This window comes from Syngnathus leptorhynchus, chromosome 20 (genome assembly GCF_054491065.1).
Source record: "Syngnathus leptorhynchus isolate UIUO chromosome 20, UIUO_Slep, whole genome shotgun sequence".
NCBI classification, from domain to species: Eukaryota; Metazoa; Chordata; class Actinopteri; order Syngnathiformes; family Syngnathidae; genus Syngnathus; species Syngnathus leptorhynchus.
The window spans coordinates 1,488,528-1,513,583 of NC_141214.1; the positions used below are offsets into that span (position 1 = coordinate 1,488,528).

The 25,056-nt window shown below is 46.3% G+C and overlaps 3 protein-coding genes across 5 annotated transcripts; all 3 read right to left on the reverse strand.

Annotated features, from left to right (window-relative positions):
• Nucleotides 1-1,653: 1,653 nt before the first annotated feature.
• On the reverse strand, nucleotides 1,654-3,804 carry vps72a (vacuolar protein sorting 72 homolog a). Its single transcript, XM_085901519.1, has 6 exons — nucleotides 3,428-3,804; nucleotides 3,035-3,187; nucleotides 2,805-2,931; nucleotides 2,526-2,702; nucleotides 2,297-2,441; nucleotides 1,654-2,212 (listed from the first exon to the last, which is right to left on the reverse strand). The coding sequence occupies exons 1-6, from the start codon at nucleotides 3,551-3,553 to the stop codon at nucleotides 1,843-1,845; spliced, it is 1,098 nt and encodes a 365-aa protein (XP_085757645.1). The 5' UTR covers nucleotides 3,554-3,804; the 3' UTR covers nucleotides 1,654-1,842.
• Nucleotides 3,805-4,029: 225 nt separating this feature from the next.
• Nucleotides 4,030-6,342, reverse strand: LOC147040689 (leucine-rich repeat and immunoglobulin-like domain-containing nogo receptor-interacting protein 1). Its single transcript, XM_085901518.1, has 2 exons — nucleotides 6,312-6,342; nucleotides 4,030-5,969 (listed from the first exon to the last, which is right to left on the reverse strand). Exon 2 carries the CDS (start codon nucleotides 5,958-5,960, stop codon nucleotides 4,167-4,169), a length of 1,794 nt encoding a protein of 597 aa, XP_085757644.1. The 5' UTR covers nucleotides 5,961-5,969; nucleotides 6,312-6,342; the 3' UTR covers nucleotides 4,030-4,166.
• A 1,117-nt stretch (nucleotides 6,343-7,459) lies between these two features.
• LOC147040690 (polyamine-transporter SLC45A4-like) lies at nucleotides 7,460-24,880 on the reverse strand. Of its 3 annotated transcripts, XM_085900461.1 has the most exons (17): nucleotides 24,787-24,880; nucleotides 23,877-24,003; nucleotides 23,309-23,364; nucleotides 16,822-17,818; nucleotides 13,499-13,687; nucleotides 12,460-12,639; nucleotides 12,194-12,384; nucleotides 11,951-12,137; nucleotides 11,460-11,882; nucleotides 11,104-11,375; nucleotides 10,869-11,030; nucleotides 10,708-10,807; nucleotides 10,559-10,639; nucleotides 10,367-10,497; nucleotides 10,235-10,303; nucleotides 9,996-10,147; nucleotides 7,460-9,877 (listed from the first exon to the last, which is right to left on the reverse strand). In XM_085900461.1, the coding sequence occupies exons 4-17, from the start codon at nucleotides 17,105-17,107 to the stop codon at nucleotides 9,706-9,708; spliced, it is 2,595 nt and encodes an 864-aa protein (XP_085756587.1). In that variant the 5' UTR covers nucleotides 17,108-17,818; nucleotides 23,309-23,364; nucleotides 23,877-24,003; nucleotides 24,787-24,880; the 3' UTR covers nucleotides 7,460-9,705. The 3 variants fall into 3 exon arrangements, with proteins under 3 accessions (XP_085756587.1, XP_085756586.1, XP_085756589.1); XM_085900460.1 differs by lacking the exon at nucleotides 24,787-24,880 and having other exon boundaries at nucleotides 23,877-24,088; XM_085900463.1 differs by lacking the exons at nucleotides 23,309-23,364; nucleotides 23,877-24,003; nucleotides 24,787-24,880 and adding an exon at nucleotides 22,065-23,233.
• Between the last annotated feature and the right edge of the window lie 176 nt (nucleotides 24,881-25,056).

The window sequence follows — 25,056 nt, forward strand, 5'->3', positions numbered from 1 at the left end:
TGTGTGGACAGCACAGCCCACTACTTTCAACTTTTGAACACGCGCACCGCTAAATCTTAAAAGCTGCCTCTTCCGTCCATGTTATCTGCATTATTTCCCCCCCTGGTTAAATGAAACGCGTACCTTCACTCACGCGCATCGCCATGGAAACTGATAAAAGAATAGCTTGCTTGCAACAAGAAAAGGAAAAAAAAAAGTCCATACATGGACAACAGGAGGGTGGTGGTGGTGGTCTTCCAATAGAAGGAAAGACAGAAAACCTTGAGATACATAAAAAATGGCTGACAAACGACTGTGAATTGAATAAGCAAACAACCTGGAGGTGACTAAAAATGGCTGTCAGTTGACACACTTAATAGACATTCTCATCATTCGGCACACATGACAATCCAACTCTATCTAATGAGTGGAGACCGACGTGGGTTAGAAGGATTGTAATGCTGGATGTGCAAGGGATGAGAGTACAGCACAGCACACCGCCTACACTCCGTCACCATGGCAACTGCCACACTAGAACGATGGGGAGAACGCCGTTCTGCCAAGTGTTTACTCTCTTGGAAGAAAGCTGAGTGTTGTGTGGTTGGAGGTGAAATTTAATCAAATTTAATGTGACGGGGAAAACAATACAGGCTCAATCCTGAAGCGGAAGGAGGAAGTTGATAGGCACTAGTTGGGACAATCAAACGTCATCAGCTGAAATGAGGCCTGGTGAAGTTCTCACGTCGCCCATGATGACATTATGTCTCAAATTAGAATATTGAAGCCATATTCTTCCTCTAATAATGTTGGTTGAACTCCAAATTGTTTAAACTCTTTGACATATGCGTTAACCTAAAGGTCCTCCCTCCGTCAAATTGATGTTACACCATTGATGATGATGCTAATTGCACTGGCATGTTGCTGTCACAACACAACTAATCAATTACCCAAACCGGGCCAAGGATTTCTTTTTGTTCTGTCACCGTGACGATATGTTCTTCATAATCACCATCAACTCAACTATTCCTAGCTCATTTGCATCTTGACAAGCAAACGCCAGACTAACGGAACATTAACACTGCTTGGCTCAGCCATGTCACAATAATGCATTCCAATCACGTTTTCTTCTTTACTTACCAGTATGGCAGCAAAGCACTACTTTTGTCAAAACGAAGCACCCTAATATGGATATATTTAATATGACCAATTGGAACAAAACCTGATGCACATACCTTTACATTTTGATGGTCTTCAATGAATTGTACTTTTTACTTTAAGTTATTTATCTAATAGCCCATGCATTTACTTACTGTCTGCAATAGCTGGTGGATGGCCGGCTGGAGGAGGTGAGGATGAGGAGCGAAGAGCATCATCAAAACGAGGCCCAGAGTGCGGAGAGGAGTCAGCATTTGAAAAGTAAAGTGAGTACCCAATTGGAACTGGAATATTAAACAATTTTTTCGTGCATATGTATGTGTGTGTGTGTGTGTGTGTGTGTGTGTGTGTGTGTGTATTGCACTCACCAGCGGACACTACAGTGCTTGTTTACTTTCAAAGTGAGCCGCACTATTTCTTTCCGATGTTTGAGGGGACAAGCAAACCAGCTTTTCATTCATCATTGCAAAATTACTCCCCACCCGTGAATGAAAGAGAAAGACTTGTGCAAAAAATAAACAAACGAATCAAGTTTTATTTGTTGTAGAAAGGTCACAGTTTGCTAAAATAAGAGGAAAAAAAAGACAGAGATTGAGGGAAAGAGTCCAAAGGCATGAGTTAATTCTCAAATTACAGTTCCAGAACGAATCCCCTTTCCATTGTGCAGGTTTATAGCTGTAGTGCTCCCATGCAGACAGAAAAAAAGAATTAGGTGGCGAGCGTGCTCTGCCTGGCCGCCATCCTGTGACGCGCGCCTCTGGCGTCCCGTCCCGTCCCGCCTCCAGACGCGTTGGGGAATCCGTAAGCGGCCACATACTTACGGTAGGCCTCGCGGATGATGCGGAAGGCCCTGGCGTTGGCGTAAGGGATGTCGGTGATCGGGTCCCGGTAAAGCGCCGTCTTGTGGGTGACGGGGCAGATTTCCTGTACGGGGATCTCGGGACTTTCCTGAGCGCTGCGCGGGAAGGCAAATTCAAACGCCTCGTCGTCGCTGAACGTCACGTAGGTGCGTGAGCAGAGTCCGCCGGCGGGTGTGGCGGGATTTGGCGGGGCTGTCGGAGGGACGTCCTGGTCCAACCTTCAGAAGAAAAAGCAGCAATTGTTGAAGGGATGAACCGCTCAAAGCATCCCGGACAAAATCGCATTCCGTGAGCAGATGTACCCTTCCACGTCTACGTTCTCCTCTTTGAGAAGCGACGACGAGACGATGGGCATCAGGACGGAGTGGTAGCGGATGGTGGGGCCCTCAAAACGCCGTTTCTTGTGGACTTGCTTCTTCTTGTCAGCTTCCAAGCGCTCGTAATTTTCTATACGAAAAATGTCATGCTGTAAGGCATATCTGGTGGCCACACTCAATGAAGCGCCTCACTTTAAAAAAAACAAATTGATACCCAATGATCGAATGTTGAGCTCGGCAGTGATCTTGGCCTCGGCCAGAAGCTCCTCTTGGGTGAGGGGCCGGTCGCGGTGAGCCCTCCTGCGGCGCCGGGGGGCGTCCTGGCGCTCCTGCAAGCGCAGGTTGGTCTTGCGGGTGTGCTCGCTGGTGGACTGGCGCACGGATTTACGAGCTACAACAGAGAGACAAAGTTCTCAGCAGCTTTTTCAGTCATGACATTCTTTTTGTCAAAGTGCAAAAAAATGTCGAGGAGGCAATGGTGCGAGGTTAATACCGCCATAGTCTTGAAATTCTTGCGGAATCCTCCGCTTGAGCTCCGCTTTGGGTTTCTTCTCTGTTCTCTTTGTTTCCTCTGAGGGTCTTTTCGGTTTAGGCTTGGGCTTGGCCACCTTCACAGGCTCCTGTAAGGAAAGCACAAAACAAAGATGATAATGGTATTTGGACAGCGTCACATTTTTTTGGAAGCAGTACACGGTGCAAAAGGTTTTAGAACCACTGATCCACCTTGTACGCTTTAGTAACAACTCGACTCTTCCTCCGAGGCGCGTCATCCTCCTGGGCACTGTCTGGCTCGTCTCCCTCGTCAATGTCGAAATCGCTGTCCACCTCGTCCTCCGTGTCTGAGTGATCTTCATTGTACTCGTCATCTCCTGATTCCTGGTGTGGATAAGAAATAAAAGTAAACGCCAAGGTAGACAGTTCACAGATGGACGCAGACACACGAAAGCAGACACTTTGGTTCAATGAACAAGATAAACGTCTCCTCAAATAAGATCAAATGAAAATGTATTCTAATAACGTCATTTGCTAGTTTTTGATGATCAACGTTTGTAAAATATCCCCCATCTCCCAGTTCCGATATGTCCCTAATGATGTGACCACCAGCATCCGTCTTACATCGTTGAAGCCTCCGTAAGTGGTCTTGTAGAACTCATCTTCCTCCTCGGCGTCCAGCAATTTGGACATGCGATTCCCCGCAGTCTTTCGGGGCTCGCGATGACCTGCAAGACTCATTTTCTGCATTGAATAGCAAACAAAGCTACCAAAGCTATTCGCCGGGTGTGTTGATTAGCGCTTGCTCCAAATGAACTTCTTGAAAATACGTGTCAAGGATGTCAGACTATCTTCTCGTATCCATGGCTAAGCAGCTAATAAATGTTAATGACTCGTTTTCAGTGGGCGAATGCATCAAAATCCAAATGGTAACGGACCTTCACTGTTAGCTAACGTTAGCCTCCGTTTGCGAGTAGTCACCGTCTTTTTCCGGGTTAACAAGTGTGCATCCGGTTTCTTTCAAAATAATGGTATAACGATTTGTAGTATAAAATGGTTTATTTTGAAATACATGGAGCGTGCGTATTAAAATGACACATTTTTAAGATTGAAATATTTTATTGCATTTTATTGCACCAGACAAAGGCCAAATAAAACATGTATTAACAATAGTGCATTACGAGTCCTTGACAGTAATTTTAATGTTAAGGTTAACAATCACATTTCTAGAGAAAAATAGAACAGGTTGGTTTGGGCTTGCATATTATTGGATTCAAACACAATCACTAACCATTTAATCATTTGACTTTTGAAATCAACAATAGACTTTCAACTTGAAAAAGAACTTTATTCATGCATGTGTTTACATGAGCTTCATGGTGAATCTGCTCGTCTCCATATAGTTGCTGGCACCGCCATTACTGCTGATGGCAGCGCTGCGTGGCACATAGGCGATGTTGGCCGTGTGCTTTATCTGGCCCCTGCCCTTACTCCAGAAGAAAATGGCCATGAAGCACACGCCCACAGAGCTGAAAAATGACAAGAAGCCGATGGACGCCGCAATCAACAGCGTCTTGACGTCGAACGGCGGCTCCCGTAGGTCCGGTGACAAAGAGGGCAAGGCGGCAGGCCAGCTTTTCAGGTGAAAGGGCTTCTTCTTGGAAAGGCTTCGGACGCTGAGCGAAATGGGCCGCGTGTCGTTTCCCGCCGCATTGGATGCCACGCAGCGGTAAAAGCCGCTGTCCTGCGGCTGCGCGTAGCGGACCTCAAGGGAACCATTGCCGACTGCTCGTATCCTGCCCGCATTTGTTAAAGCTCTACGCCCGGGGTCGAGCCAGGTGACAGATGGCTCGGGACGGCCTTCCGCATCGCAGTGCAACACCGCCGTGTGGCCCTGCTCCACCCACACAGAGTCGGGTTGGCGCGACTGGACACGAGGGGACCGGCACGTGAGCAACTTGGCCATTTCCGCTGCGCCGTAGCCCAGGAAATCCCATTGCCCGCACGTCGGCCGACCTCCGACCAATTCGAGGGACAAACGTCGGCGCGCTAGCCAGAGGAGGCGGCAGTCGCAGGCCAAGGGGTTCCCGTCTAATCCGAGATATCGAAGGGCGTCCGGCGAGTGAAAGACGCCCTCCTCCAGGGTGCTCAGGAGGTTCCTGGACACGTCGAGGAACCTCAGAGCCACCGAACCATAGAACGTTGTCATTTCGATGCGCCGCAACCGTCCCCCGGCTAGGTGGAACTCTTCTAGCCTGAGCAGGTCCCTTAGCTGGTTGCCTTGAATGTAGCTGATTGGGTTAGATGACAAGTCCAGGTTAACAAGGTAGACTAAGTGATGCAAAGCAGCGTAGGGGACTGTGCTGAGGTTGCAATTTCGAATGGCAAGGGATGTAAGATTGAGGCCAACTAGGCTGTTTGCAGACAACGTCTCCAGTCCGGGCCAATCGGCAATGACGAGTTCCTTCAGACGTGCCAAGCCGAGGAAAGCGTAGTCGGGCAACGCGCTGGACTCCAGACGGTGCAGATGTAAAACGGTCAACCCGCCCAAGTGCGCAAAGGCCTCGGTGGGCACCGACGTGAGATTGCAGGCGTCCAGGTAGAGCTGGCGCAGGTCGGTTAAACCCGCAAAGGCCTGGCGAGAGACAAAGACAACATGGTTGTGCAGCGCTTGCAGCACGCGGAGGCCGGCTAAGTCTCGGAAGGTAAAATCCAGGAAGCCGAGGATCTCGTTGCCGCTCACGTCGAGCAGTCGCAGTCTCGACAAGCCGGCGAGGGCGCCGGCCGGAAGCACCTTCAGACGGTTGCGGGCCACGCGTAGATCCAACAAGTTCCGCAGGGCCAGCAAGGCATCGGCTTCCACGTACGCCAGGAGGTTGTCGCTCAAATCCAAGTCTTCCAGTTGCGTCAAAGCCCCAAATTGCTCAGGCGCCAGAGTCCTGATGGCGTTGCGGCTCAGGTTGAGTCGAGTCAAATCCGACGGGAGGCGCTCTGGCACGGCGCTGAGTCCAGCGTAGGAGCAGTTGACGGTGGACACGGCCGCACCGCAGCGGCAGGAGTGAGGGCACTGCCCCGGCGGCGCTTGTGACGCCAAGCCGGCGGCCAGAAGAACGACGAAAGCTCCCCACCGCGCTGTGGAAAGACGGCCTGCCTGCATGGGACAAGACTGAGTCCACCACACACAATGGCCACAACATTAACAGACTTTTTCAGCTACATGTTGGTCCAAGCTTAGTATGATGCAGTATATATATATTCACCATCCATAAAAATGAAGAATGATTCATTGAAAAAAAAAATCTATAGTGTGTAAAAAAAAAAAAAAAGAAATTCCCATTCAATATGCTAAATGGCAAAATTTCCAAAAATATTAAAAATATTGCAGATTCGATTCCTATGAAATAGCTGTTTCTCTACGAGCTTCATAATAAAGTGAACGAAATTCTCAATACCTGTGTACTGGAATATTTTCAAGGAGAAAGAACAAAGATGCAATATTGTGACTCACTGGTGCTTCAGTGCAGATGCCCTTTCACTCTGATTACTCCATCTTCATGTTGTCGCTAGGGAGAGAAAGAAGAAAAAAAAAAAAAAAGACTTTTTTCCCAGACGACACTTTCTTTTTAACAAATATGAAAATAAATTCAACTGGAAATCACCTTCTGCTCTTTCGGACACACAACGAAATGAAGCGGTCGGTGCCCTCGTGGCAGCAACAATGACGAGGAGGAGGAGGAGGAGGAGGAGGAAATGCTGGTTTGCACCCTGGGGGATTATTTGTGCATCTTGGTGGCCGAGGTCCAAGGCTGGATGTGAGGAGGCAGGCCCAGGTCAGCCAAATTAGGAGCAGTTCAAGACTTTTTGCAACAGTGGGCAACAGTGGCATGTATTTGATCCGATACATCATGCAAAATGATCATTACAAACTACCTTGAATAAGAATGACACTATGCAGGTGTACCTAATGTTTTGACCTTGTGCTTGCCTACTGAGTTAGTGCCAGCGCTGAGTCAGCAAGTCGGCCATCTGCTACCTCCGGGGACCCAGCCGCTCTCCGTCCGTGCCCGGAATTCGGGAGGGGTGGGGCCCGAACGACCGGCGGTGGTTGCGTAACAACGCTTTTATTGTCACTAGTTTCCTGGTAGTGGTGGCATTTTGCAGTGATCACACAGGACTGACTATATTTAGCATTTCTGTCAGCAGGAAACAAATAGTAAACATACATTTCAAAGTATACTGCGCCTTGTACAAATTCCATGATTGCCATTGAGGTGCTCCTCCTTGTTCAAAATGTCCATGTTGTCAATTAAGAGATAACATTTGTCAGTGACAACAATAGAAAAGGCACAATATGGAGGATTATTTTGTAGGGTGTACTATATTGTTTTGCACAGTGCTGCTTTGGGGACTGAATCACCTGGCAGACATGGTGGCGGTCCAGTCTGACACAAAACATTAGGAAATATAGAGGGAGCATCCAGGCCCCTTAAGTCAGCATTGCTAGACGGAATCAAAGGGTAGAAGGCTGCTCTCTAGCGGACAAAAAGTTTAGTGCCGACTGCAAAATACCCCTTGGATCAAATTTTGTTTCATTTTATCTCGCAAAAGGTGCTGCACTCAGGGTATGGAAGGATCAAAAAGATGAGTGAACAACTCTACTCGTGCAACAAACAATTTATGGCAATAGATTTTACAATAGAATGTTAATATTTACGAATTTAGAGTGAAAACTCAAATTGCCAGTTGCTGGAAACACTCGCAGGTCAATAGGACCACCTGAAAACATTTCACATAAACAAAGTGAAAGAAATCTGACTGTTGGGATTAAAAAAAAGATAACGGAGTCCTTGTTGGTTTATCTAACAACAGACTTTTAAATTTTTTGTATAGGTGCATTCAATACAGTGTGTTCATCCAGAAACCTAGTCTCATTTATACTCAATAATGTACATTGTGTGTGTGTGTGTGTGTGTATATATATATATATATATATATATATATACATACACACACACACACACACACACACACACGCACGTATATCTATATGTATCTGTATGCATTAGTCTTTTTATACAAAACAATACCACTACCAAAAATAATCATCTTTTTCATAGCAGCAAAAAAAAAAAAAAAGAGGAAAATTAAGTATATTTACAACTCTTTTAGATAACAAGGCATGTAACATTTTGCTTTCCCATTCTTTAAGTTGTTTCATCTAATTCCTTACATATATTTGACTCTTCTTCACGACACAAGAAGTCACAAATGTGATCGAGGTGTCGTCGCTATGGTGAACGGTGGACCAAACATGGCCTCCGTTGGACAGTGCAAACTCCTAGTTGTCTATGTGTGGCTCTGACCTCACATTACAATTAAAAGCAAATAAAACATTTAGGCCAGAGTGGCAGACTCCCACACCCCCAATAAAATTAGATAAAGTAAATTAAAGAAAATAATTGAACAAAAAACAAATACCCAATAAAACTAAAACATCAACAAAACTAGAAAAATCCCGGATAAAAAAAAATACAGTAACATAAAAGTGAAAGACTCCTGATGCAAACGATTACAACTTGAAAGGTGGATGAAAACCAAGTGAGAACAAAAACTGAGACCAGCAATGACTTGTCAACACATCAAAAGTCTGCACACCCCTTTTCAAATGCCAGGTTGTTTTTTAAGACAATGTTGTTGTTTTTTTATTTGTCTCTTGCTTTTTTGTATCACAAAAACCTGGCATTTGAACAGGGGGGGGGTCGACTTTTTATATCCAGCATACCTGCTCACACAATTCTCCCAATGTAGATTTCACCTGAAAAAATAACATGAGGGAAGTTAAGCTAAACAATAAATATCCACAGCTGTTTTTGTTTCTTTACATTTTCATGTGCAAAGATTTGTGCAAAGTCGGCCAGTGCCCCCGACCGTCATTAAAAGAAATCTCAAAACATTCTTCAACATGTAACCTGCTAAAAAAAAAAAAAGTCGGAACTTAAGCTCCCAAGAACGCCGAGCGAGCGCGGCGGGTAACATTCCAGTCTATGGCAGAAGACGAGGAACTAAACAAAAAGCGCTAAGATTGCTTTGTTTTTGTTTCCTTCTCTTCCAAAATATATCAGTAGAGCTAATCAAGAACAGCTTGAAAAAGATTTATACCATGATAGCTTAGCTGTTGCACAGTTATCAGTAAGAGCTATCATGTCACCTGCATTTCACAAAAGCTAACAAGAAGCAGCAGAAAAAACAGCAAAAACTCTCTCGCCTGCTAACATGCAGCATTTTGTCTGATTATCTCACGAGGTCATGCAAAAAATTATTTGGGATTATAATGCCCTGTATACTGCATGTATATATATATTTTTTTCATACGGGTGAAGGTGCCGTCCGTTTATTGTGGAATTTCACTTTTCGCTCAATTAAGAATATTTGATGATAGTCAGCTCCACGCTCACGCTTCCCGTTGATCCTCCCGTTGTCCTGGAACGAGCAAATTCGGACATCCTTTGCAGTCAATGTTGAGGCTGTCTTATTATTCTCATTCGATTTTGTTTTCCACCCACGAGCAGGCTTTGGGCTCTCATTTTTCAAGTATGAAAGTTTGTAAAAGAGTCTTAAAGCTTGAGCAGAGCAAAACATTTCCATCCACAGTGAGGAAGAACGACGATTTTGTGGTTGTTGTGGTCAACAACTGCAGCTTTGAGACGTTTGTTTGTGTGCGTGTCAACAGTCCCCCTGAGGTTTCCTGTCCAGGTATTGCCCCCGAGGGACTCCCCCAGCTTTTTTTTTTTTTTTTTAACCTGCTGAGTACTCACATTGGAATTTGGACAGCGTCATCCCAGAGCAGAAGGATTATTATTATTCTGACAATGATTATTGCACCTTGCTGCACTGGTGGCCAATCACAGTGCAGATTCATTCTCCGTGTGACAGGACTTGCCGGCGATGGTGGTGGTGGTGGCCTTGCCCGCCTTGTTGAGTTTCAAGAAGCTGGCTTTTCCCTTCACTCTTTCATTGGAATCGGTCAGCGTGGTCAACTCCTCTTTTTCCGACGTTTTGGACGATGCTGCATCCCTGCAAATGAAACCCAAGTTACTCAGGAAAAAAAAAAAAATCACTTGTTAAAATAAACCCAAAAACTTGGCCTTCACTTCAGGTACGTTTTCACGATTAAGTTCATTTATTTTCCTACCCGCTATTTGAGGGATAAATGACCAGGAAGCAAGCGGTGAGGAATGCCAACAGAGAGCCCCCGGAGGCCACGACGGGAATGACGCGTACGCTGCCGACCGCTTCCACGATGGAACCCACGGCCGAGGCCACCAGGATTTGGCTGATGTACACCTGCCACGTGAATCACGTCGACATGATCAACGTACGCGTCGTCATGGTATTGATCTGAATGAAGCTAGTGAATAGAACAAGACCCACTTGGCAGGTCAAGATGGCGCAGTCAACACCAAATCCTCTCCGGGAACTACCTGGACTGTGACTGGTGTACTGCAAACAAATCCAGTTTGAAAAATAGGAAATCTCTTCACAGAATGGTTAGGTTGTTGATACCTCTTTCATTTCGTGATACTGTCCAAGCAAGGCGTAGGGACAATAGCAGATACTCATAGACAAGATGCCCATGCTGCTTATCATCACCATGGCAACATACACATTGGGGAATATGGCCATAACAGCAGTTCCTTGAAGAAACAAAAAATAATGAGGCCGTTGGCTTGTCTATCACGTCGATGTTGTTCTTACCTATGGAGAAGGAAAGCGTTCCCAAGATGTAGATGACTTTGATGCTCAAATCAAAGTTGTCAAGGTACTTTTGAAGGAGGGCTAGAGGAATGAAAAAAGGAGGTCAATTCAGAGTTAACGTGGTGAGAAAACCGTGTTGGTTTGGTTACCTGAGCATGTGGCAGCTGTCATGGCGTATATCACCAGACCCCAACATCCCATTTGAACGCCTTTGTGATAATTCATCAAAGCGGTGGAGTTGACAGGAGCCTGCAAAAAGCACATTGACAAATCACACTCAAATGAATGCACGCTTGTGGAAAACACTCACAATGGGATCTCCGTGGTAGATAACTTGGCCCATGAAGTCGGTGAAGAAGACGGCCTCGGCGATGATGGAGAACCAGGTGAACAGGTGACAGCCGCACAGGCGGAGCAGCTCGGGCGGCATCTTCAGCATGGAAAGCCAAAGGAGCCGCACGGTGGTTTCCACCTGACCACGAATAGGACGCCCCGTTAGCCGTCACGACGAGGGTTCGGCGGCGGCGGCCTTTGTGCGCTCTCACCTCGCCCTCCACGCTCTCGGCGTCACCGCTGGACAAATTGGTGTTGTCGCTGCAGTGTCGCTGGCGCTGGCGGCTCTGATGCCTGCGTCTGGCCTCCACCTCCTGCAGGTCGTTCATGCTCCGCGAGAGTTTGATGAGGAAGGCCACGTTAGCGCAGCGGTAGTGGGCGCGGTGGCTGCCCACGCGGCTGTAGTAGGAAAAGGTGCAAGATGGCTGACGGTAGAAAGTGTGATGGTGGCGCGACGGCCGCGTGGGAGCGTCGGCGCTGGCAGCTGAAAGAAAAAAACAAAACAAATCAACATATAGAAATACGCAAATATGCCAAATGAGTTGGGTAGTTAGCATTAGCACAATACCTTTAACCATTGCGGCCCGATGCACATGTCCTTTTGCGCTCAACCCATCAGCCGTGTTTTTAACATCAACGCACGCCAACAAGGGCCCGTTCGGGGCGCGCTGCTCATTTAGCTGGTTGTCCAGCAACGCCTCGTGGCCCTCGTCGTCCTCCATCTCCTGCAAGAACGCCGAGAGGCGGCAAATCTTGGTGGAGCTGCCATCCCGTTTTGGGCTTGGGGAGGGCAGCGGATCCCGACTCTCTGCGCTGCTGCTGCTGCGCCGCATGCCGGCGAGCCGGCAAGGCGGCGTGATACGGTTAGCGGGGGGAGAGCCGTGATAGGGCGAGAGGCGGTCGCTGAAGATGGACGGCTCGATGTGGCAAAGGAACAAGGCATCGTGGTCCGAGGTGGCGTCGGTCACGGCGAGGACGCTGTCGCTTTTACCTAAAGCGAAATAAAATACAGGATGAAATGATGGCTCAAAATGAGAAACGGGGGGGAGGGAAACATACTCCTCGTGAGCGCCACCTCCAGGAATCCCATCTCCATATCTCCTGGTTCGGACATATCGTCCCTGTAAGCGTCGTAAAGGTCGAAGCTGTCCATCGATTTGTCCTCTTCGATCATTTCCAGCCTCGGAGTGGGAAGTCTGGCGCGGCTGTTGGAAGAAGAATGCGGGTGGCTCGGAGCTGGACTCTCCTGCGGGCAAACCTCGTGTTAGATTTCCCGCACGCAGACCAAAAGAAAAGACGTACCAGATCCAGCCGGACGTGCAAGGGGATGTAGGGCTGCTCGTCGATGCTGAACAGATGCAGCACCACCGATATAGAGAAGAGGATGGAGGTGAAGAAGAACAGGATCTGCTCCTGAGACTTGAAGACGGCTCCCAGGAAGGTGTGAGTCCAGTCCAGACCGCCCAAAGCGTAGCCCACGGCGCCGCCGAGACCTGCGCGTGCAAAAACACGGCGGCTCAATGGGATCGATTCATTTCCATAATTAGCCAGCGTTTAATTGGCATGACCTGCCGAGGCAGCATGGATGTTGAGGGCCATGTCTTGGTCGTCGGTGTCAGCCACGTCCAAAAGGTACGCTCTTATCGGCCCCTCCGTTGCGTCGGCGCAGAAGTCCAACACCACCACTCCCAGCACGGTCAGAATAATTCCTATGGGCTGTTTCCCCAGAACGTCACCCAGGGACAAGCCTAAAATGGACAGATTGGAGTTTTGACATTTTGCATTTGTGAGATCACGCAGACTGTGCATGCATTACAATGGAGTGGCACTACTCCGTTGCCACCAGGCAGGAAGTGGACCATCATTGGTTGAAAGGGGGAAGCAAACAGGAAGTAGTTCCTTGTGAACTGCTTGCTCCCATGTTCCCATGTGTAAGTGTACACTGCTGTCAAACATCTCAGCAGAAATATGAATGGGAAACGACAATTGCTCAAATGATTGGTCAGGCTCCGGAGAGTAATGAAAGTAAATCAAAATTTGTCAAATGAAAGTAGATGGAAAACAGAATGGAGCACATTAAAATTGTTAATATGAGGGAAGAGTGTCTTTGTCCTGGTTGTTCAATAAAATCCCCAGAACTGCATTGTAGTGGGCTATATAATGAAATTAAACTAATGCACGGCAAATCACATTGTCTCCTGAGAAGAACAAAAGCAGTCCACATGGGGCCAACAATAACAGCATCCCGACCGGAACCACACAGAGTGCCGTCAATAGTCGATCAAAAGTGTCAATCAATTACTAGGACGTGGAGGCATACAACTTTGAAATGACCTCATGGTGATGTAATCATCGGCCCAGAGCCGAAACCCGGCCTCCGTGTGATGCCGTCTCGCCAGTGGGTACAAGGGAAAAAAAAATAAAAAATAACTCGCTTATTTTTTTTCCCCTGGAACAGAATGCAGGCTTTGTAAGGCCACAGTGTCGCTTGTTTGAGGTTTACATTTACTGTCAAATATGTGCTAGCAATCAGATTCATGGTTTGGTTGAACATATTTGGTGTACAGAGGGCAAACAGGTTCAAGAATAACCTGTTTATTTTCCCACCTATGAGGGCTCCGTTCAGGAAGAGCGCCACTCCGATCAGCGTCCCGATACACAAGGCCAGGATGAAAGGTCTCCGGCGGCCCCAACGCAGAGGGCAGCGGTCACTGGCGGAACCGATCAGCGGGGTGAAGATCAGGCCCAGGACGGGGCTGAGGAACCACGTCAAGCTGTTGTACTGCTCTGGAAGACCTGCGAGAACATTTTGCTTACTAGAAAGCCATTCTTACTGGAAGCAGATTGATTCCACGCAGGGAAAGCCTCAAGACAACGCCGACCGCTCCAATGCAAACGGACCCAAAGCCACACAATTCTGTGGAGTCAGCACGATTCAAGACTGTGTTCCTCTTCCTGCATGGCACGTTTCTCAGGCGACAAGAGAGACGGAAAAGTCATAAACAGGGCTTGAACCCTGCCGCCGTGGCGACCGGGTCTTGGGAACCCCGTCGCCAATGAGACTCCATCATCATGGGCTTCCTGGCTCCCGCGAATACGGCGGCGTAACTCACGCGGCGCTTCCTGTTGTGCGCTTTGGAAAACTTTCCCTCGTTCGTGCTTTTGTCTCACACACTGACGCGCGCGCGCACACTCACGTGTGACTTTGTGTTCAAATAAGTGTTTCAAAATATGAATATAATTATTGAAACAAAAAAATATACCTTGCTCTAATTCAATTATTGGTTAAATAACCACATGGTTAATCAAATTAAATCCACACACACTGGTTTTCTACATCGGTCACTCAGTCAAGAATTATGATGATAATTATTTTTCATCGGACACTTGTGACTCTTTCACACGCACACAGCAGTGTAATAACAATCGGAGCAGAGCAGACTATGACAGGCCTGAGTTCCCACACTTGGCTTGTAGGTACAACCAAACAATACTGAGAGAATTTGCAGGAAGCTTTTTTTCAACCGAGAAACAAGAAAAGCGAGAGAACGGGGAGGGCAGCATGAGAAAGGATGAGGGTCAGACACGAGGTGAGGAGGTGGATACCGGCCCGGGCGCCGCCGTGCATGCGTGTTCCTGAGCTGACCCGGCCGGGAAGGACGCTGGGAACCAAAAGCAAGCGCCATTTCCGTTTTGATGCAAAGCTTACTTTTTGACCCAACGGAGTTTACCAACCTCCCCTGGTGGCCAAAGCTTTGCCGAGATTTTAATCTTGCAACAGTGGATTAGAGTCAATGTGCTTCATGCATGAAATTGGCTTTACAATTTATTTGTCAAATTCAATCGAGACATCGTGACACGGCGACAGAAAATCCATCTGATCCGGCGCCAACGTCTGGTGTGATGTTAAAAATACGAGGCCTTTCAACACAATGAGGCGAGAGGAGCGAGTGTCGGGTGTTAACTTCATGTCCTGACCAGCTAGGGTTAGCTTTCAAACAGGTGTCGTGTACTCTACTTGTCCCTACTGCTCAACTATAAAACTTGTAAATGAGAATCAAAACGCAATGATATAATGCCAGTACTTAAAACACACGCGCTGGTTACAAAACACCACTTGGCCGTCAGTCAGGTGATTGACAGTGTTAAACTCTCACGTCGGAGAAGTTTCCCCCATGGCACGCCGCCGCTAGATATCAATAATGGCTATCGGAGGGAGGCCACGGAGTTGATGTCACAGCGAGCCCTGGGATCAGTCTTTTATTTCTTGATAGAAAAACAAAACAGGATATAACGCTCCTCTCTTTTTGAAATAAATCGAAGTGAATGACGCACTGGATGACGAACGTCTCCATCCGTGTGTTCATTCACTAAAGTCGATTTCCAGGCATGTTTTTTTTTTTTTGCCATTTATCCTATGCCAACAAGCGTCAGTGAGACTGAGCAGATGGTTTTGTATGCTTTTTTTGAAAAAGGCACAAAAACCCTCTGGCCTGTTTGCGTATGAAGCACTCAAGCGTGCGTGTTTGTCTACAAATTAGTCTGCACTTTATGAAAAAGATCTAAAAAATAAACTAACAGATGTCATAGTGGAAGATGGGAACTCTATTTGCTAGATAGAGTGCAAGGCGACTCTCAAAATTTGGGCTATATCGGACTGTTACATTTCCCATGACCTGAGGTTCCATGGTTGGAAACACAGTTGGGCAATATGTGCCTTAATCACAAAAGCCACAGAATGCAATTTTGTCTGGGCTGGCTGCCCTCGCCCGCAGGCCTCTATTTGGGCAGCCGAGGGTCACGTGCCTGCCTGCCTGCCTGCCTGCCTGCCTGCCTGCCTGCCTGCATCGCCACGCTTGGCAGCCTCCGAAACCCTTTAAGGGTGTGTGAGAGTGAATAATGCGAAGAGTAAGAGGAGAAAGTTGGCGCAGAGATTATGTAAGGGCTAAAAATAGGAGGGTGTTTTTAAATAGCCCAGCAGACTGGTGAGCCGCGTCAGAGGTGTGAAAGACGCTGACTGGGGCCAAAATGTCTCATGGAGTCACGGGGAGTGTTGGGGTGGGGGGTCGCATGGCCCGCGGTTTTCATCTCGCTTCCCTTTCCTTCTTCTTGGCTCCCGTGCAAATCAGACCTTTTTTTTTTTTTAAAGGCCACGAGTGACTGAGGGTCAGATTAAGGCGATCAGTGACTGGCTGACATGGAGTAAAGTCATTTACGTAAGGCAAAACCTACTCCCATTGGCGCTCCGTCTCTGCAAGGTCATCTGAGAGGATTATCCTTTCAGCTAACATGACAAGATCATTCGGAGGCTACCTGGCACGGAGAACCACTGAGTGGCTTGTCACCAGGCAGAATTACGCGGGAGCATACATAGCTTTTGTTGATGCTCATCTCAGTTCTTTTTCTTCGTATTATGTGTTCAATAAGAGGAAAAGATAATGCTAGTGTTTCTTGGAAGTAGAAATTCAAAGACAGACATGTCGCATTGTTGCGTTACGGAACAAAATAGCATGTCGAGACTGGTTGCTTTGACAGTAATGATTTGAAAAGAGCACAACAAACGTCTTAGTCATTCTAATTCCGTTGTCGTCTTGAGCGCAACACCTGACCGGGTAAAAGTAGACATCACATTTCAACAAGAGCTCTTCAACCAAACGACACGCATGGATGGAATTTCCCTCCCACCACAGACCTTGAACATCACTTGAACACGATTATTTTTTTTTTCTTCAAAAGATAATTGCTCACTGCTGTTGTTTGTCAGCCTGAAAAAGGTTTTGTTGATGTTGTACTGACTAAACTGACAGGTCATTATAGAATTGATTAAAAAAAGCATTTTGATGTGGTTTTCTTCAGAATAATCATCAACATTCTTAGGTTCTCTCCTCACAGACTAAAATGCATTTTTTTGGGTTGCTCGGGGGTCTTACCGATTTGCAGTAGAACGGGCGTCACGAGCGCCGTCTCCATGGCGTAGCAGAACTCCCGGCCGAACATGATGGCGCCGTGCATCACCCATCTCTTCAGGGGGATGCCCTCGATGGAACCCTCGCTCACCAGCTCCTCACCGCCGCCGCCGTCCGCTCCTGACGATCCGATGGTGTCTCCGCCCTGGTCTCGGTCCGTGGGGTTTTTGGCCTCGGTGTTGGCCACCAGTGATCCCACCTGCATGGCGTCAGTGCCCGTGCTTTGGGGAGGCATGGCGGGAGGGGGCATGCAAGCCTCGGAGTGGGAGGGGACAAGCGTCGATCCCAAAAGCGTCTGGCTGAAACTTACTTTTAAACTCAATTACAGTTAACAAACTTCCTCTAATAATCTGCTATACCTTACAAACAAAACCATTTAAAGTGCTGCAATTCAAAAAGCTCTGTCAAATTAATCTCTACTGGATGCGGGTGAAGATGATTAAAACATTTAAACTTTTCCTAACATCTTCCTCGCCGCTTCGTGGTTGACTCCAAAAAAAGGAAACAAAACTCAAATACCCTGACAAAATCAGCTTGCCCAGAAAAAATCCCCTCAATAAAAATAGGAAGCAGCTGAATTTTCACAGAGAGAGCTTAACATTCAAAGTTTGTGCAATTTTCTCTTGGATGATGTATGCAGGGGTGTGCTATGAATATGGAGTGTCTGCGTGTGTGTGTGTGTGTGTGTGTGTGCATGCGTGTGCATGTGTGTGTCGTGCGTTTATGGCAAATTGGTCATGGAGGTCGTTTGCCGCTCTCGCCTTACTTTTGTTTTTGTCTATTACAGGGGGTAAAAATCCATATAGAAAACCATTGGGTAAATTCAAGTGTCATTTTGTGTATGGAGGGCTGGGGGGAGTGGCTGGAGTGGAGGGGGAGGCCGCAGGTGGAGGTGGGCGGGCAGGCGGCGGAGTTGGTGGGCGGAGCTCCTCGTAAAATCCCCATCGATTGGCTGATGAATCTGAAAAGCAAAAGACGTGTTGAAATGCAAGACAATTCCGAACCGTAATTTTTTTTTTTTGTTTGTTCCATCTGCAGAAACAAATCAATCCCTAAAATTGCACTAAATAGGAAAAAAGCAAAACATTCTTTCACAATGTGGGTCAAATTGCCCCGTTTCTGAAAACAAAACAGAGAAAAAAATCGAAAGCCTCTTCACAATGACTTTGTTTTCCCCCCGCTTTTAATTAAATCCTTAACCACTCATTATTTTTCTACTAAAGACAAAATGTCACATAAGCATTTTTTTTCAGCCTCCCAGCCAGAGAAACAACAACGTGGTTTTTAAAAATGCCCTTGAATAGCCGTCCGTGTATTGATGCTGAAAGGCACACGCTCTTGCCAACACACAGGCGTGTGTATTCTTGCTCTATGAAAAGAAGCCATTTTTTTTTGGGATAGAGTATAACGGGCGCACATGACACTTTTAACCCCTCCGAGACACTTGAATGGACTCGGCCAAAGATCAAATACGTGTTGCGCTGGCGGGAACGAATCTGCAATGTGAAATGACAGAGCCACTTTTATGTTGTCCCTTCATACAAAACAGAGCTCACTTGTTAGCTTGCATTAGCAAATTGTTTTCCTGCTCAAATATTTCTTTTTAATCATGCACAGACACCAACGAGATCTCTGCGTCAGCCAAATCACCTACTTTTGTCCAAAACGAAAACAATCATTCAAGTAAATTTCATTCAGTCTTCCTCGATTTCTCTCAGCTCTCTCACGCCATTAAGATTCATGAAGCTCTCCGGTTGGTCATTAATATTTCATAAACGCGCGTTTGTGTGACCTCACAGACTGCAGTGGATTACATAACAGCCTCTCTCGCCTTTCCAGACACATCGATATACACACACTCAAACCCAACACAACAATACGGACAGAAACACCGAGACACGACGGCAGAGGTCGGATTCGGCACTTCCATGGATTTCAGGTTTGAGGCCGCGAGTGACGTTCGCGGGCAGTTTGTCCCCCACGTCGCAGGTAATCCCGGTCATCGGCACAGGAGTTATCACTCCCTAAAATAGCCCACCTTGTGTGTGTATTTGCAGCCTCGCAAATCTGCTGCGGGTCTATGAGACACGAGAGACGTCCTAACTTGTCCCTGGCTTTGAACTTTCAAAAAAAAAACAACAAGATCAGAAATCTAAAGCCCCAACAGACCGCTGTTACAAATTCGACTTTATCCTTAAGTGGCCTTTTTGCTTTTTTCCATTCTCACGTGCGTTCATTGTTTTCAACCACCCGTGCCCTCCGCAAAAGCTGCTAAGAACTCAAGTGTAATTCCATATAAGCTGAATCTGGGTTGCGGCCACATGCACAAACCCCCTTCCCCCCCAAAAAAAAAAACTTTTCCCTGCAAGTCACATTGGTCACAGCTCTACGTGAGGCACGTGATGCAAAACGTCACACGGCTGACCCATATAATGCTGGATATAGATGACAAGGTTGACCTCGGGATCAGGTTCACACTCCTGACATTGTTTGCACATCATAGACAAGTTCTTCTGACCTACCTGGCTTCAATTTAAATAGGGCATGGGCATCTATCTCAGAATCTTTAGATAAGGCCGTCTGCTAAGCTAAATCTAGCAGGTCTGTTTATTTTTTTGGAGCTTTTGGTAGGTCAATAAAATGTTACATGACAACAATTTTACAGGACAGACAAACAGCAGGATGAGCATGCATGCAAATGACTTTCCCATTCCGCTTCTAAGTATTCCCGAGGAGAAACATCCATATTCCCAGCAGCGGGAAGCAGATGGGAGAGTGATGCATTTGGGTGCAGTGCGGTGCGGTGCGGCGCGGCCGCAGTGCAGCCAGTCAAGTGGAGGCACATGCGCTTCAACGTGCGCGCCGGCGTCAATGACAAATCTCGTACTCGTAACGCTCGGATTACCACAATACTGCCGGTTAGAAATGATGACATAATATACCTGCTGTTCAAGTCTTCGCATTGCATCGGGAGGTCATGAACCTGACCACGTATAGAACAAATTTGACTTTAGCACCGAGTGTCAACTGCTGACAGCTGGGCATACATTTGGATTTGGTAAGAATATCACTCCGTACTAATATTGTCAGTCAGTTTTTGCAACAAATGACAGGAGTTCCACACATGCATGTTTCATGAGGTGGCAGAAACGCTAGCAGCAGGGGCATCGGAAACCAGAATGAATCTTTTACACGGGTCTCTCACCGGCTCGGCAGATTTGCGGCGGGCGCAAGATGGTCGCTGCTAACTAATTCATGGTGCAATGCAAACTTGTCCAAATAAAACCAAAGCGAAACGTATTCTACTAAAACAAAGGCAACGTTGTTAGCGTGCGGTTTCGCGCAAAATAAAAAAGTCTAAGACCCTAACTATGGGAAAATGATTTACAATGGTGGTCATCCAAGCCACAGATTGCTATGCCTCACAAAGATGATCATCTCACTTGCACGCAGCGTAATGTATTTACAACAATGCAACAGATTGCAAGCCTTTTTTTTTTTTTTTTTTAAGAAAAATGATTCATTTATTTTGTAAATGTGGGCTACAAGAAGTATTTGCGAGAGCGTTGTCTGAGGGGAAAAAAACCCAAAACATAGCTCTAAACTGCCTTTGCCTGCGCATGCAGGTTGCTGATAAGGATTCGCAGAACAGCCACTGACTGATAAGTTCACAAAGGGCAAAATAGAAGTCATCGCTGACAAAAATATGTCCTATTAAAGTTGTTCAAATGATCTTGACGAATAATTGGGAGGAGTATTTAATTACAAACGGTGCAGTTCTCAAATCAATTAATCAGATAATTTCACGGAAGCAGCTCAGTCATCCTATCAAAAAAAAAAAAAAAAAGCAGCTATGTTGGCCTTTGAAAAGAAAGCCACTTGAACCCACATCGCAGGTCAAAGTTCACAAGCAAGCCAGTGATGCCAGTTTTAGCTGCAAACCTCCCTACAAGTCCAAACTAACCTTTAGCATACATGTGATTGAAAACGACGCCAGGAATGTGGCCAGTTGTGTAGTGCCAAGCTCAAAACAAAACGCCTGTAACTGTTTGCATACTTGTAAAACTGGTTGCCGTTGAAATAAGTTTGAAACATACGATTTAGCACCTTGCAGACTGACTGAGATGAAGCAAGGCTGCAAAGTTCCAGGGTTGTGTATGGGGACAGCTGTTTTGGATAAGAGTTTGCAGGGGAATTTGCGCCACCTAGAGGCCACTTGCACAGTCATGTGATACCCCGTTAGGGTTCCTGGAGATTTGAATATGCCCATTGTTTTAAGATCAAATCATATCTGCGGGCTCAGCGAGCACTTAAAACAAGCAAAAAAAAAAAAAAAAAAAAAAGAGTTAACTTCCCATTTTTGGAAATGGAATTGTAATGTCCCAATCTGGCCCATGTGAATAATACATGGCAGTTCGAGCCACCATTTTCTGCTCTGGGCCCAAGATGACGTTGAAATGATCATGTTAGAGCCAAAAGGTAAGCAAAGCTGCCGTGTTAGCGCATGTGTTAACACAGTCTTTTTTTTTTTTTTATATAGTTATTTCGCACGAACATGTATGCCCTGAAAAGTTGACTCGAGTTTTTGGTTTCCAAGCCAGTCAGGCCCAAACAATTATGTATACAAGTGCCAACAAATTTATTGCCATGTCTTTCTGGTTAGTACAGAATGTTACAAAACTGCAGCAATGGCCCAAGGGTCATCACAAATGGAATCAAAACATCAAACCTGGAAAGAATCAACTCCACATGAGTCATTTGTTGTTGTTGTTTTTTTTAATTGAACTTTTATGACAGCGTGAATGTCAATACCATGTGACGATAATAAATTGAATGAAGCTTTTTTTGGGGTGGTGCCACCATTGACGCATACGACTCAACACATCCCAAACCACAGGATAATAGCTCAAGAAAATCTACAGCCATCAAGTCTTTGCTGGGTTATTGGAAAGGGTGGAAAAATAATTCCCCAATTGGATGATTAAAACCAGCAGTCAACAAAAATCAAACTACTCAAAATATGGGAGACTAAACCGCGTATTGCTTTTCTTAACAGCGGTTCGCTTAATTTACAAATGATTTTTCATTACGATAATAATCGGAAACATTTCCCCCCGAAAATTGGACAGGTAAAAAAAATAATTACAAAAAAACACACTGTAGCATCCACATGAAGGCCTTCAGAAATGTTGTACTTGTGAACTGACCTTTCAGTATTTGCCTGCTGAGTCCACAAGATGCATTAAACCAAAAAAAAAAGGGACCACAAGGACCCGTTTAATCCTCAGCAGCTCCAGGCTTTTGACTCCAGTATGATTCACGCGACTTCTTTTATAGCCACCGCGCTTTGTGTGCGAGTTTGAGTGAGATGCAAAGGAGATAGACTACCGATGTTATTGATGTGATGAGAGCCAGACGGGCACACCCAACATCGCAATCACACTCTTGGATCAGGTGAGCAAAAACACACCTTGACTTTTGTGCACAAAAACTTCCCACCTATAGAAAATAGGCCAACTTCACAACTTCCTGTTTTTGGATTCTGACAGAACCGGTATGTACATTTTTGTGAACAAAGGTTCAGTTTAGTATGCCAACACATGATTATTAGATCGGGCCTCGACAGCAATTACTGTGGAAAATCGGGAATGCTTTCAAGTGGAGACAATGACGAGCCTTACAATGGCAATTTTACAATTTGCCAACTTGAAAGAAGAGGAAGTTTGTTTACAAGTGCGTCGAATGCTACGTCGTCGGTCGTGCTCACGAGTGCGAGCGCGCTCATGTGACAACTTGCGTGCTTGTCACTTTGTCTGCGTGCTGACTAAGCGGCAGTTGACAGTCAGCAAATATTTCATCAGGAGGAAGTGGACGGCTCCCACTTTAGCTTGAAGCCATCTGCGAGGCTAAACCGCACCGAGACGATTGCACAAGTGCCAACGGTGTGTGATCCGGGCCGTGATTTGAAGAGCCGAGCCATTCAGTATTGTTCTGCTCCTCATCTTTTGTGGCTTGTGTGGCGCTAGAATGCTCGACGCTTTCTTTCTATCTTCAACTTATTAGTCTGCTGACCAACGTCATGAATAGAAAGCAGTGTACGTGCACGTTGCTACATTGAGGGCATCGTTCCGCTAAACGGTCACCTGATGCATCATCCAGCTAACCTGCACGCAATGACCTGTTGGTAAAGTTGAAATCAAAATTCATTTCACTTCTTCTTGTGCATGCTTGAGCTAGCAAAGGTTTCAATCATTCAATTCTTTTTGCTAACAAAAACAGCAGCACGTGCACAATTCGCTCGGGTGAAAAAGGTCTATTTGTGTGAGGACATGTCGATTGCAATTCACCAACCTGTGTTTTTGGATATGAAAAAAAGCTTCCTGCCCTCTGCGGTTGCATATGTATAAGCACCCGCCGCAACTTGTTGCAGACAATAAATCCGGCGACTCACCAAAAAGGCTCGGAAAGCTTCATCAATGTCGTTTTGTGCGAGCTGTCGTGGTGCACCTGCATGCAAACACACACACAAAGGGAAGTAAGACAACAGACAGATAACACAAGACTGCCAAGCTTGTGCGGTGCGGTCAGCCTAATGCAGCAGTTGGCACACCAACGTCCCCCCCCCACCACCACCACTTGCCAGCACGCAAACATCGATTGTCTCCAGCCAATGAGCTCACACACACTCACACTAAAAGCATCACAAAGTCTCGACTTTAAACATTCAATTCACCAGACTTTGTTGCTTCTACTGTCACCTGTGTGCTTAAGTCGCTAAGGAATAAGGATGATCCCTTTGAGTTCACTTTCAATGTCATGAAAAAAGGGAAAGGTTGGAAATGTTTTTTTGTTTTTTTTTATATATATACATACAATAAACGATCTCCTCCTCCTCCCCCTCCCTCCACTTACTGCACCAGCAATCCGAGATGCTGCAGCCGCCGGTCCGGCAGGAGCCTCAGCAGCGGCCGCAAACATCATCACTTCTATCTAGCTCCCCGCGGTTCGGCTGGTCTCACCTCGCCGGCCGGTTCGTGTTTCGCCGCCGCCTGCGTGGTGGTGTCCTCCGTGGTTGGGCTTAGCTGCCGCTTCTCTGCTCCGCTTCGCTCCGCTCTTGCGTCGCAATGGCACCGACTGGCCGCGACTCTGAAGTGCAACGCAAAGGTTTCAAATGCGCCTTTAAAGTCATGTCGGAAGAAGCATACGTCGCGGCGGCTTCCGTCGACGTCACAGGTGTTTTGCATAAAACGGGGCGGGGCTGCTGGAGGAACACAAACAAGCTGGAAACCTTTGCGCAATGTATTGCAGCAAGTAGCGTCATAAAGCCACGTTATGTCACAAAAGAATGCGAAACATTTCAGAAAATATCATTTCTATCCTATTTATTTTGACAGGCATCTTGCAAATAAACTGTTAAAAGGATATTTTCACTTCCCTCTGTTCTCCATCCCCCATTTAAATACAAAGAAGCATTGTGACTAACAACCAGATGGACAAAGCTCTGTATGTATGTATGTGCAATAATGCATATGCTTTATTAGTTCATCCTCGTTGAAGGTCTGCATTCAATTGAGCAGTTTGTGCAAGCAAAAAAATAAAAACTTCTGCTTGAAATCAATGATTGTCAGCATTTGCAATTGGCACAAGATGGAGGCAACATGATCATAAATGTGATAGTGCATTCCAATTTTTCAACGCAATTGCCAATTCAGCAGGCCGTCCGGCCGCTCTGCTATGTGAAGTCAGGTGATCGATCATGTTGCATGCAACAATTTGCAGCAAACATGCTCAGTGCACAATTGACATATTGTTGCAATGAGCTTCTTTCTCACGAAGGCTATCATTTCTTTTGCTAAATGACTTGTCTCGTTCAACAGTGCAAAGAGTTGTCTTGTTGCTCAAAGAGTGCAAACGTGTGTTTGCACTTACCATAAACCAGTGGCTCCCCTCGTGGATTAAAAGGCAACCGATTAAAGAGTGTCAGAACAGAAACCTCACTAATTTGATCCGAGCGGTGAAGGGGTGTGGGATTAAACAGGTTCTGGCACTTTTATAGAACGCAATGAGTGAATGCATGGAAAAACACTGCTGCTTACCCTTTAGACAGTGTCGTCAGAATCTTCAAACTTCCAAGTCATAGAAGTTCATATAGGGGCAGTCGTATGCAAATCAATTAAAAATCATTTGAAGAACAATTTA